Source organism: Teleopsis dalmanni, chromosome 2 (genome assembly GCF_002237135.1).
Source record: "Teleopsis dalmanni isolate 2A chromosome 2, ASM223713v2, whole genome shotgun sequence".
NCBI lineage: Eukaryota > Metazoa > Arthropoda > Insecta > Diptera > Diopsidae > Teleopsis > Teleopsis dalmanni.
Genome location: NC_051847.1, coordinates 67,221,508 through 67,235,766, shown reverse-complemented (window position 1 = coordinate 67,235,766; position 14,259 = coordinate 67,221,508). Strand labels below are relative to the sequence as shown.

At 26.8% G+C, this 14,259-nt stretch overlaps 1 protein-coding gene across 1 annotated transcript in view; it reads right to left on the bottom strand.

The window, feature by feature from the left end:
• The window catches only part of LOC119683557 (TRPL translocation defect protein 14-like), a 29,024-nt gene extending 14,771 nt beyond the window's left edge, over positions 1 to 14,253 (bottom strand). The window contains exon 1 of the mRNA XM_038097272.1: positions 13,545 to 14,253. Coding sequence (XP_037953200.1) covers positions 13,545 to 13,746 — 202 coding nt within the window. The 5' untranslated portion in view covers positions 13,747 to 14,253. The remainder of the gene's footprint in view (positions 1 to 13,544) is intronic.
• Positions 14,254 to 14,259: the final 6 nt, after the last annotated feature.

Genomic DNA, 14,259 nt, shown 5'->3' with positions numbered 1-14,259 from the left:
AGTCAGCTACTTTAACTAAGGCGGAACCTGCTCAGCACCACGGTATCTGTGATGACGGGCTACTGCAAAATAGGAAGATATGCTATGAGACTGAGTCTACCCTATAATAACTTCTGCCACAGCTATAGCTCTGAGAATGAGGAGGAGACTGTGTTTTATCTCATGTGTCAGTGTCTTCGGGACGCCTTCTCTTACCGAGCTGTCATCCTGTAATATTAGAGACTTAGCCAAATTCATATAACTGTCAGGTTGATTCTCCTTTACATAATGGGGGAGTCGTCACCGTTTTTGACATTGTTTGAATACTGATCTTTCAGTCAATGTACATACCAACACTTTTGCTGTGGTACCACAATTGCTGATTATTTGTGCTTAAGTGGGCTTTTAGATACAAGACCGTTCACTCCAACCTACCTAACATACCATAGAATCTACAATATTTGTTCAAAACAAACATTTTTTAATTGAATACTCTTATCAGAAGTAAATAACTATTAGTAGCTAATAGATATTAATAAATAATAAATATAATTATTAGTTTTTTTAAATGGGGCAATAATGGTCTATACCAACACAACTTAAACCACTTAAACCACTTTAAGAAATTTGGATCATTTGATTTATCTTACTTAAAAACAGAATACGAGTAGTTTATGTACCAACAGATAGCTATTTATTTATTACCGATTTTAAAACTCAATATGTCCAATTAAATTTAACACAGTGGAAGGGTTCTGTAAATTTTAACTTCAAATTTTCAGTTCTCAAATTTCAGAATCTCCACCGAATCGAAATGAAGATGGTAAGTGGATAAAAACAGAATCAAAGAAAGCCGAATGATTTTCAGATCATTCATGCAAAGTGATTGCACCGTTATCACCACATCCTTTTTTTTGATAAAACCTATGTACAAAATCCTATTTAGGCACTCAATTAAATGTACCAATAATCAGGCCTTAATTTCCAACAAATAAAGTGAAAAATATTATCAAGAAACTTGAAAACGAAGAGTTCTTCAAGTTATGACCTCATAACAACTAAGTGCTAAAAAAAACTACCCGATCCTTGGGTAATATATAATACCCAATACTGTAAGGGAATCATCTACCGTGGTAACGTTACTCAATAGTTTAAAATAGCAGAAATTATATTGATTCAGAAACATAGAAAGCTATATCCTACAGACTAAATTAGTCTGTTTCTCAATCAAGTTAAGTTCTTTGAAAAAGCTGGACAAATTCAAACTAGTAATAGAGATAAATTCCCTGATTCCAAATTATTCCTGAGTGCAAAGGGAGACTAAGGTTTCACTGAAGCCATGTAATTTTTTTAAAAATGTATACGTAGCTTAAGAATACAACGTTTAAAAAATAAATCCCCTATTATACTAGTATTTATTTCATTTATTATAATAATTATTATATAATTATTATTATAATTAATTAAATTAAAAATAAATTAAAATAAAAAAATATATTTTAATATCAAAACTCATTTGGCAAGTGTAAACTAGCATTTTTGATGTAGTTAATCTATGAGAAAAATCTTTTAAAATTGAAAGTTGTATTTTTTTTTGGTGATTCACTTATTGTGTTAATTAATCTTGTTATTTAAATTACAAAATACATTTTTTTTAAAATCATCAAATTATATAAAGTATTATAAAAAGTAGTTTAGACGAATGAATATTCAATATATTAACAATTAAATTGTATCTATTTGAAATACTGCAGGAAATAAGGCTTCCAAAGATTTTTACTTTTAAAACTAAGATTTAAAGTTTAAGATATTTATTAAAATTAAACAATAATTTGTTTAGCAAAAAATTACTTTATATTTAAATAGATTAATCACGTTGTATCTTTCATTAATAAAAAATAATTCCCAAAAAAATATTTATTCTTTTATTAAAAATATAAACAATAAATTTGCAGAGAGATATTTCTAGTAATTATTCTATTTCTTTTATTTACAAACAGAATAGTATTGAAATTTAACCATTAAAAAATAAAAATATAATTAATTAATTTAATTGTTTTACAGCTGGTTTATAATTTCATTCTAATAGAAACATAGCAAGTAAATTTGTTAATAAAACTTTCATAGCAAAATATGTTAACAAAACTCCAGAAAAATTAGCGAACATAAAAAGTCAAGTACGGCTTTGGGTCAGTTGGTTAAAGAGCGCTGACTCTGAGCTTCAAATTTGGCAGGGCACGAGTTTAATCCCTGGTACTACAAGTCTCAAAAAATTATTTACGAATAATTAAACACAAGAAATAATTCCAAGACTACTGATGATGGATATTTGGCAATACTCGAAACAGCTGTATGGTCAGCCAAAAATTCAATTAATTAAAATAATATAAAATGAATTTTTGTTGTTGTAGTTCAATACTGTTCGACAAAACCTTTTTATTTACAATAAAAAAAAATGCATAAAAATATTTATGCATCCCATGCAGGTCTTAAGTCTAGACAGTTTTAACTGCATTGTCTGTGGTACTTTTTAATACTATTTATTTATATGCACTTGTAAAAATAAACGTATGTTTATTTAATAAAAATATAAACAATATGCAGTCTTAGTATACCCTAACAATATATGTCACGATAAGATTAGTCCTAGCAATATTGCTATAAACGTTCTTATTAAAACATTATCTCATAATAAAAAATAAAATAAAATATTTAGCTATTGAGAACTCCTTATCTCAGACACAAATTTACTTAAAAGCAAAAAGAGTTCAACATTTATTACGTTCTCATTTAAATAATCTGAAGGATTTAATACAATAATGAAGCACAAAATACTTTTGAAGGCGAAATCTAGTAATTGATCAAGTAACACTAGAATGTTTAATTTACTCTACCCGTGAACTGATGAATGGCAAAACAGATCTAAAGCACTTTCTTTATTTTCTCACAGCTGCTGTATGACTTGTTAAAGGGATTATACAATAGTCTACAGCGACCTGAGAAGCATATCTACCATACGACATACGACTAATATCCCTATAACTTGACAATCGCTCAAAACAAGCCATATATTAAGTGATGCAAGGAAATGCTGAAAAACTATGTCCGAGGTAGCTCAAAACATGTTTACGACATCGAGACAGGTGACAAATCATAGATTTACACCTATAAGCCCGACAAAAAACAGCAATCCACTCTTTGGTTCTTCCAAACTAAACAAAATCCGACAAAAATTGTCCGCGGATGGAACAAATCCAAGCAATTGGTCACATTTTTTTTTTAGATAAACCAGTCAACCAGTAGAACGTCAATTTTGAGTGGTACACAACAATTTGTTTTCCGGAAGTCTTCGGAGAATTGGGGAACACCAACTGCCGAAGATCATCCTCCACCACACGACAATGCGAGCTGTCACACATCAGCTCAAACAGAGTTTTGGAGCACTTAAAACGTCAAATCGACAGGTCATCTGCCATACAGTTTTAACAAGAAAACAGTACAGTCTCAAAACAATAAAACCATTTTCACTGATAAACCTGTGTATTTTCATTGTTAAGCGCAAGACATAAAAGGAAGTCCTGGTGTATATTAAACATATATTGTATACCTTTCGATTTAAATCGATTCGAAAGTCAATAAATTTTGGATCTTATCTCTATGTCAAACCTACACATTAATTTAAATTAAAATAATCTTAACATTATAAAATAATCTTAACATTGTACAAATAATTTTAGGCACATGTTCCCAAGTATGTTTACTTAAAATTCATTGGGCATATTTTCAATTATTTAAATTTTTATATGAGTCAGGATTTATGAGTACTTCAACAGCAATACAAATTGAAATTTAAATAATAGAATTCTGTTGATAAGGTCAATTAATTGAAAGGCGTCCAATTTATTACTTTTATTGCTAATAATTCTTAGCACATGATAAATATAAATTTCGTCAGAAAGTTCTGAAGAACAAAGCAGTGTTTAAAAATAATAATATATAAAACACTATAAACACTGAAGAACAACACAAGACAAAACTATACATAATGTAGTTTACATATATGAGATTTAATGTTTCGCTGGTATCCCATATTGACTTTCAAGACCCTCATATACAAGAAGTAATTGGCGCATTTTTTATAATTAAAATCCTTGTCTTAATTATAACATATAAGCTACTATTTAAGCTTGCCACACTTATGGACTTCTGACATATATGGCACATCGGCTAATAGAGTTCTCATACGTCATCACATCCATTTATTTATTACTTACTATTATAAACACATCTGCAACGATTACAACGAAAAAAACTATTTCAAATACGAATGAGTATAATGTTCGATATCGCATTTCATTAAAAAACAGGTTTTCAGCAGGTCTCCACCTATTATTTTCAAAACCACTGCTTATAAAAACAGTTGATATTGATGTATATCAATATGTTAGGTAGTAATTTTATATGCCTATAATATATCAATACTATCAATTGCACAAATCTGAATTTAATTGATTTGTCAGACAGATGTGACACGCCTCCAGTCACATCTATAATGAATAAAATTTAATGTTAATATTTCTTCTCCCACCATACTCTTCCATCGTCTTTAGCTTATTCTACCTAATACCAAATAAATATGACAAAAATAAATAAATTTGATAACAGTTTTGATATCAACAGACTATATTACCTCTAATCATTAGATCAGATTTTTAAAGTATTGTATAAAAACTAATTATTTGCCAAACATACTCACTCTACACCAATGATATATTATCATAGGTTATAGGTCTATTAAAAATAAATTTTAAATAGATATAAAAAATATTAAAGAATTATTATACATTTAGCATTTTATATTTTTAGCAACATATGTGTTCTAATTATTTTTAGATTATCAAGACTATCTTTAATTTTTATTTCGAGTATTGAAATGAATTTAAAAAATTATAGATAATATTTAATGGTGATAATCAATACAATGCATTTCAGCGATATTTAATATAAGTTTTTAAAATGTATGTCTTTTAAGTAAAAGCAATAAAATTATCTTTTACAAAAAGTGGATTTCGATCAAATACAATTTGTAATAAATATATTCATAGGCAATTACATGCTTTCGGTGAAGAGGACACTTAACTAAAGCACTGTCAAAAATTCGTAAGATTTGTAGAATAAAAGTGGAATTATTACAACTAAAGTAACAGTTCTTCAGGATGTCGATACAGGTCTATTGAATGATAACTTTCCTTGCATGACAAAAGTATTTTACTGAAAAGTTAAAAGACAAACAATGCTAAATCAGTTGAATACCAGAAGTGATTGACGATCAAAATTCAACCTCATTCAAAAAAATCGGTCACAACTATCGATTATTAAGAATAATTTCAATTTGGCCAAAATTAAAAAGAAATGGTGCTTTTCATTCCTTCAGTTCATTACTTTCGTTTAAGATTATGGGTGATATTTGTTGAAATCACGGTTGGTTTTTATGGAATATATAATAAAAACGATTTTCGTTGGTACACATCATCATTTATCATTTCTAAGAATTATTTATTCTCCTCAAGACCTATTTCAAATCAAATCAAATCATGAACTCTGGAACCATCGGCGACCAAGTACCGTTAAACATCTCCCAAAGGGACTTCACAATCAGATCCTATCAGGCTATAACAATAATAACATGAACTTTGGAAAGGAATAAAGAATTATCATCATAAACCTGGTCTATCAATTGAAACGTTACGATGAATATTGTTCCACACTTGAAACAAAACTCTTTTTTCTTTTTGAAACGTTACGATGATTATTGTTCCACACTTGAAACAAAACTCTTTTTTCGATGTTAATTATTATTATATCGAAAACGCAAACATATTATCACTTCTAACACAAATAACTATGTTTCAATTTAAATGTAATTTTTGTCATACATCAGTGAAGAAAGGATCTATCTTAACAACTATTACCAATTGATGGCTTCACTAAAGACACCTATTTTTAATATGTTCTGCTACTTTGAATTCTACCTCACGAGTCTAAATGTATATAATTAGTATAAATATAATATAAATGAATGTAAAATATGATTAAATTAATGCATATAAAAGATATGATATATATTACACACTTTCCTAAGTAATCTCTCTATTTGTGAATTACTGCAATATACAAATAGGTAAAAAAACATCACTATATATATCTATAATGAAAGTTATTTTACTTCGGACTTCATCTTATAAAAACAAAGATATGAAAATAAGATATCACATCCTTTCAAGAATAATCTCTCAATATACAACTAGATAGATGACTTGACTACAGACATTTATTTTTATAAAGTTCTGCAACTTGGATTTTGACATTCACCGTATACATAATTATTTAAATAAATAAAAATAAGATATGACTTATATCGCTTATATTCGAGTATAATCTCTACAACTTGAAAGTAACTTTACTTGGTGTTTCTATTTTAAAAATTATTTTACTTTGGACTTTTATAAAAACAAAGATATAAAAATAAGATATCACATATATCACATCCGTTCGAGAATAATCTCTCTATATACAACTAAATAGATGAGATGACTTGACTACAGACAGTTTTTTTAAAAAGTTCTGCAACAATGGACTTTGACATATGCCTTATATATAATTATTTAAATAAATATAAGTTAAATAAAAATAAGATATGACATATATTGTTTATGTTCGAGAATAATCTCTTCATATATGAGTTGCTCTGATATATAATTAGGGTTTAGGTGACGTAGTTTTAAAATTATTTGACGTTTGTTTATTTTGTAATGCAATTGTTCACAAGATATTATTCAAAACCATATGAAAAAATATATATATTAATCACCATTGCTCTTGAATGTCATAAGAATTATCACTTGAAATTAAATTTTAGTTAAGTTTGCATGAATAAATATTAACACATTATACGATTATATATATTTATATATATGTACGTAATATAAAACTTTTGAAGCAGATACATATGTTATTGTTAAAGAAAAACAGATTTATTAGAATTAAATCTTCTGTTTGTTATCAACATTTATTAATTATATATTATATTTAATAACAGTACTTATATGTATTTATATAGTATTGTTTTTAATTATCAAAAAAACAGTACCATATACATAATCAGAAAAAGAGGCATATCTGAGTGAGGCCAAAACAAATTATTTAATTTCAAAAATTTCACAACTTTGAGGGAAAAAAAAATTTTTTAATTTAAGAACGCGTGTCACTTGAAATTTATTAATATATTTACATATATACATATTTAGTATTTATTTATTTATATGATTGAATTGATAATTGGCTAATCTCTTAGCAACATGTGACTGTTTATTTTACATTTATTTTTTTAATCAATTTTATAATTATTTTGATAATCTAAAACTAGTTTTAATCAAAATTTATTACTGTTCAATATTTACATTGTTATCAATTTAAATTACAAACTCATTAGAAAATATAATTAGAGAATTATATTGTAAATATTAATTAATTATTTAATTTAATCGACCATATTAAAAAACTATAAAGTAAACTAAAAAGTATTTGCATACATTCAAATTAGAATACATTTAAATAAAAAAATAAATTAAATACGTAAACATATAATATGAAATTTTTTTCTACACCAAATAAAAATAATATATGAGAGTTGTACTTATAATTAAATAATTTATTATGAAATTGAAAATTTAAATAATAAATATTTAAACAAAGAATATCGACTGTGTATGTTGGAATAAGTTGACAAGAACCGAAAATGATTTGAATGATTTGACAAAAAATAATTTATCTCCAAGTAGAGTAGAAAGAAAAACAGCAAATTGATATAAACAAATTAAAAGACACTAATCATAATAACAACAATAATGATATAGATAATACTATAGTAAATAAGAAAAAAATCAAAGGTGCAGTGCCAGTCTGAAGTTAGAGGGAAAAATTCTGTCGTGTTTGTTACAAGCCTAAGTTAGGTTAGGTTAGGTTGGAGTGGCGGCCTTGTGCACCAAGAAAGCCCACTTGAGCTCAAATAATGGTTCGTTGTAGTACCACAGTCATAGTGTTAGTTTGTATATAGACAAGGTGAACAATAAACGACCAACGCCAAAAAAGGCAACGATTCCCTCATTAACAACATTAATAACAAACAGCTCAGTCAAATCGATCAGAAAAGGGACCCCCAAGATTTTTGATCTTGTCCTAGCTAAAGATGAGCAGTAACACATGAGATGAAACACAGTTTCTCCCCACATCTTCAGAGCCACAACCACGTCAAAGGTCATTATAAGGAAGGCCTAGTCTTATAGCATGCTTCCCTATTAAGCAGTGATCCGTCAGCACCGATACCGTAGTACTGACTACGTTTTTTGTCCAAATTAGAACAAATCAACCTAGAAATCTGACAACTACACTCATAAGCCCATTGTTGCTTGACTATATTTAGATATTTTTATTTAATTGCCAGTTTAGTTGTTGCAAGTGGAACGCCAATAACTGATAAATGAATATCAGGGAGAAGAGCTCCTGCTTTGGCAAGACCAGGAACCCAAATGAGTTGAACGTTAACGCACCTAGCTAGGTCATTGAGGGAAGACTTACAGTTTTGAGTTATAATTGTAGTGGCTGAGATGCTTACCAGTGATTTAATGGCAGCTTGGCTATCCTGAAGATTGATATATTTACGTCAGAAAATATATCGGAAAATATATTAATACTTCAATACTTTCGAAATAGCTTAACTAATTAATTCAACTAAAAAAACGAACTGCTGGATTTAGAAATCAAAACTGTTCTTAAACTTTTAACTTTTATTTATTTAAATTATAACTAAATAGAAATAAGAGTCAATAATTAAGGTATCTAACTCTACGATGCTGAACCGATATTAAGCAATATTGTATTTTCTTTGGTTGTGGTTTTCACATCAGCATTATTAAAGGTTTTTTTGGTATTCGGTCAAGTATTCAATTCCTGTTCGAAGCTCTGATTATGACTACATAATAAGAAGATAATATAGTGTTAAAGATTGTTGTTGGGAGGGGATCTTATAATGTGAAATAGAATTAATAAATATTTTAATTTTATTTAATACGAATTGTATAAAATCTGTTAACTAATTAAAAAGAAAGGGAGCACCATAAAAATTATGTATTATAATGATATACAAACGCATAGAAGATTTTAATTTTAGAAATCCCATAAAACGTATCATAGGTTATACCTACCTATAGGTGTTAATTCTGAATATAACAGTCGTATCACAAAGTATAGAAAAAATTGCAAAGTTAACTAGTTTACTACGTCCGTAAAGCTTTGAAAATTTTTTGTAAAAATATTCCCATATAATATTCCCACACAAATATATATAACTTTATTCTAATTGATAAGCATTTTTAAATAATAAAAATTTATGTGTTTGTGTATTTATAGCAGTTTTAAAAAATAAACAAACTTTTTTTTATAGAGCTAATAAACTATACAAAGTCTTCAGATAAGTGAAATTATAAGTTGGGGAATACGCAATAAATTTATTAAACGTTATATCTAGAAATTATGTAATATCACTAAAAGTTAATAGAAATATGAAATATTAGAAAATATTATCAAGCATTTCTTTAATTTTTTTAAATATTTTTAATCAAATAATAAGCTAAAATGAATACTAATTTTAATCGTAATATAAAGCAAAAAAGTACGGAAGTTAATAACAACAAATATTAAATAAAAATATTTTTATGAAATTTATTATGTACTTTTGCTAATTTCAAAGAAAACTTTAAATTTTATTTTAAAAGATTTCTACTTTTTTCACAATAATATATTGCAAATATAAAACAAATATACAACTGAATAAAAAAAATTGATATGAGAAAAAATAAGTGAACTCCATTGAACGAAATAACAAAACAGTAAAAATTTACCTTTAAATCATAATAAAAATAATAATAATCATAATAATATACTCTTGTATATTATTAATATTGATATTATTATTCTATGTTCCTAACGAAGTGAGATACGCAATAAAATAAAGCAGTATAAATAATGTTATGCCTGTGAGCATATTATAATAAATCGAAATAACCATATAATATAATGATAAATTTTTGTTGTAAAAATCAGTGCTAACTTAAATGAATTATGAGCAAATGTGTTAACCTATTAGTTCAATCGTTACTTGATAAAAGCAATACCATAAGTTATCTACTAACGTTCAATCTGGTTATTTTGACTTATTATAATATGTTGAAAACATAGCTTTATTTATATTGCTCTAAACAGTACTCTTTATACAAATTAAGTTATAAATTAGTCTCACAAAAACGATTTATATTTGTATAAATATATGATTCATTATACAAACCATATGTGATTGCTGAATCATCTAATTAAATGATTAATGATCCACGTTTTTATTGTAGTAATTTTAAAACAAAAATAATTGCATTGATTTGATCACAATTTATGTTACATACAATTAATTGTTTTTATTAAAACAGAAAGCTTATATTACAATAAAAAGCATTTATTACAATAAATAGCATTTATTACAATAAAAAACTTATATTACAATAAATAGCATATATTGCAATGAATGATATTTATTACAATAAATAGCATTTATTACAATAAAAAGCATTTATTACAATAAATAGCATTTATTATAATAAAAAGCATATATTTCAATAAAAAGCATTTATTACAATAAATACCATTTATTACAATAAAAAGCATTTATTTCAATAAAAAGCATTTATTACAATAAAAATAATTTATTACAATAAATAGCATTTATTACAATAAAAAGCTTATATTACAATAAAAAGCATTTATTACAATAAATAGCATTTATTACAATAAAAAGCATTTATTACAATAAATAGCATTTATTACAATAAATAGCATTTATTACAATAAAAAGCTTATATTACAATAAATAGCATATATTGCAACAAATGATATTTATTACAATAACAGCTGATGTATATATAAAGACAATAACGATGTGTTTTATTGGTTACAAACCATAGAGAGTTAGTGATATATATATCTATTTATCTAATATAATGTTGTATACTAAATTTAATAAATTATTTTTCCAGATGGTTTTACCTAAACAAATGGGTATTCAATCTCGCTGATATAGGCTAACCTCATATTTCAATTCAAAACAGTCACGAATATTTGAATCTTATGTCCATACAGACGGTTTTGTCTTTACAAAATAGAGCAGAAAAAATTCTATTGTTCCTTTAAAAAAAAAATATGAACTAATCTAACTAAATTTGCTTTATTTTATAGTTTTAAAAAACAATTATTATTATGCGCCTTTTACTTTTCCCATGATGAATAATTTAAATATCTGTGTCATTGGAAGGGACAATGGTACAACATGACCTTTGAGATCTACTGCGTTGTATTCAAAATTTCTATGTTTTATCGAATATTTGCTATTATTCTCATTAAACAATAATATGTTACACCATAACCTATGAGAACTATTATGGAGATTAAAACTTTTATGCTTAGACGTTACTCGAATTATTTGAAAGTGCATAGCACTAAAGCTAACAGAGAGAATGACGAATACGAATGAATCAATTTTGAGTCATTTTAATTAAGAATTTAATTATCTATATCATTAGAGTGAATATAGGTTCATCGCAACCTAAGAGATGTATTGTGGTAAATAAAATATCTATATACTTTGTAGACCATTAGCTGTTCTATTTATATAGACAATGGTACACCACAACTTATTGTATACTATTTGCTGTTCTGTTTACTTCTTCTTCTAGGCGAACAACACTAAACGAATAGCACTAAAACTAAAACAGAAAGATGTATGACTAAATTAATTTTATGTCACGCTGATAAAGAATTCAATTATCTGTATCATTAGAAGCGACAAAGAAATCAATTGTGGTAAATAAAATATATATATATAATTTATTCACTGTTCTATTTACTTTATTAAGAGGAATAACACTAAAAGAATAACACTAAAGCATACTGCACTAAAGCAAACTACACTAAAATAAACTCCACTAAATCGATTACATACGATTACATGCGTACTGCACTAAAGCGAGATGCATTAGAGCGAACAGCACTGAAATAAACTCCACTAAATCGAATACATAAAAATACGGCTATAACTAAATCATTTTCTAAGTCGCATTGATAAGAAATTTATATGTCTGTATCATTAAGAGGGACAAAGAAATCAATTGTGGTAAATAAAATATTTATATTATTTATTCACTATTCTATTTACTTTATCAAGGCGAACAACACTAAAAGAACAACTCTAGAGACTCTACTGCACTAAAGCGAACCACACTAAAACAACTCCACTAAATCGAATACATAGAAAAATGGCTATAACTAAATCGATCTTAAGTCACGCTGATTAAGAATTTATATATCTGTATCTTTACAGGGGACAAAGAAATCAGTTGTAGTAAATAATATATTTATATAATTTATTCATTGTTCTTTTTACTTTATCAAGGCGAACTACACTAAAAGAACAACACTAGAGCGTCGTATTGCACTAAAGCGAACTGCACTAAAACAAACTGCACTAAATCGAATTCATAGAATACATAGAAAACTAAATCAATTCTAAATCACACTGATAAGGAATTTATAAATCTGTATCAATGATACAATGGGACAACGGTACACCATAATCTTTAACATCTATCGCACCCAAAATAAATATTTATATACTTTAAAGAAAAACAATTTAAAAAACTCTATTATACTCATTTCCCACAATGTGTGTAAAGTGTGTAAAAATATGTAAATTTAATTTATGAAAACCTTTTGTAAAATGTAGTCAGTCAGTCTCATGTGCGACCATAAAAATTTACTTTGTATCGAAAGTTCAAAATTACAAAACCCAAAATTCACCTCCACTTATCAGACTTCGTTCTTGTGTGGAAACACTCAAGTCCGCAAGTCTTTGTTTGCGTCTACGCTGCGCTTATGCAATGAACACAAATGCAACAGCTTCTTGTACTCTCACTGCTGCCATAAGACCATACGGCGATACGGCGATGCCTTTAAACTCGACCTTGACATTGATATGTTTATGTGCGCGTTGATAACGAAACTACCCCCAACACAAGCCAATAATACATAAATACGAAAAAAATATATATAACAGAATAGATACATTTTAATTTTTTCAATAAACCTTACAACAAATGAAATGATTTTTATGATTATTAAAAAATAAAAATTAAATAAAAAACTATATTATTAAAAAATTATTTATTAAAAAAATTAATATTAAAATATTAAATTTAATATAATATTATAATATAAAAAAATAACACTAATATAAAAAAAATAATACTAATATAAAAAAAATAATACTAATATAAAAATAATACTAATATAAAAAAAATTGTTACTAATATAAAAAAAAATAATACGAATATAAAAAAAATTAATATTATTAAAATATTAATATTATTATAAATAAAAGAATTAATATTTGCTTTAAATTCACTTACCGCCAGTCAGAACAATTTTATAAACACGTTTCTTTTCCGAATTGTTCATTTTGTTTAACTTTAGGCCGGGCCTTGGATTCAGTTTCGGTGAATTTGATTTCTCCATTTGTTCTTGTTTATTGTTAACTTCAATTGCTTCCTGTTGTTGTTTTATACTATTTGAAATTTTATCACCGCCGTTCGCAGACCCGTGCTGCTCCATCTCTGCACTCTTTAAAACTAAACAAATGCCCACGTACGAAAAATTCTACTACGGGTATTCGCTTTAACAGCTGATTTATCCTTTAAGTACAAACACCGAACAGCCAACAGCCAAACAGCCACAAACCAACAACTAAACCAAGAGCACTTCAAGCGCTAATAAAGCGTTAGAAGAGAGCGTGGCAGGGGTTTGTTTTTTAATTGATAGATTCGCCTCAACGTGCTTTTCGTTTCGACGGTTGAATGAATATTTTAAGGTTAGGAGGAGCTAAATTTGCTTCATTCTTGTGTATCCCAAAATTTTGTATAACTCAAATCAAATCAACAGCGCGTCGCCTCAAACACTTTTCTCCACACAATACAATTATCGAAGAACACAATATATATTTCAATTTTTTTTAATTTGATTAATATAACAACACTTCTTCATACACAAAAACAAATAAATTTATTCATATTTTTACACATACGATGAGAACGAATTAAGAACACCACCACAACACCGAGCAAATAA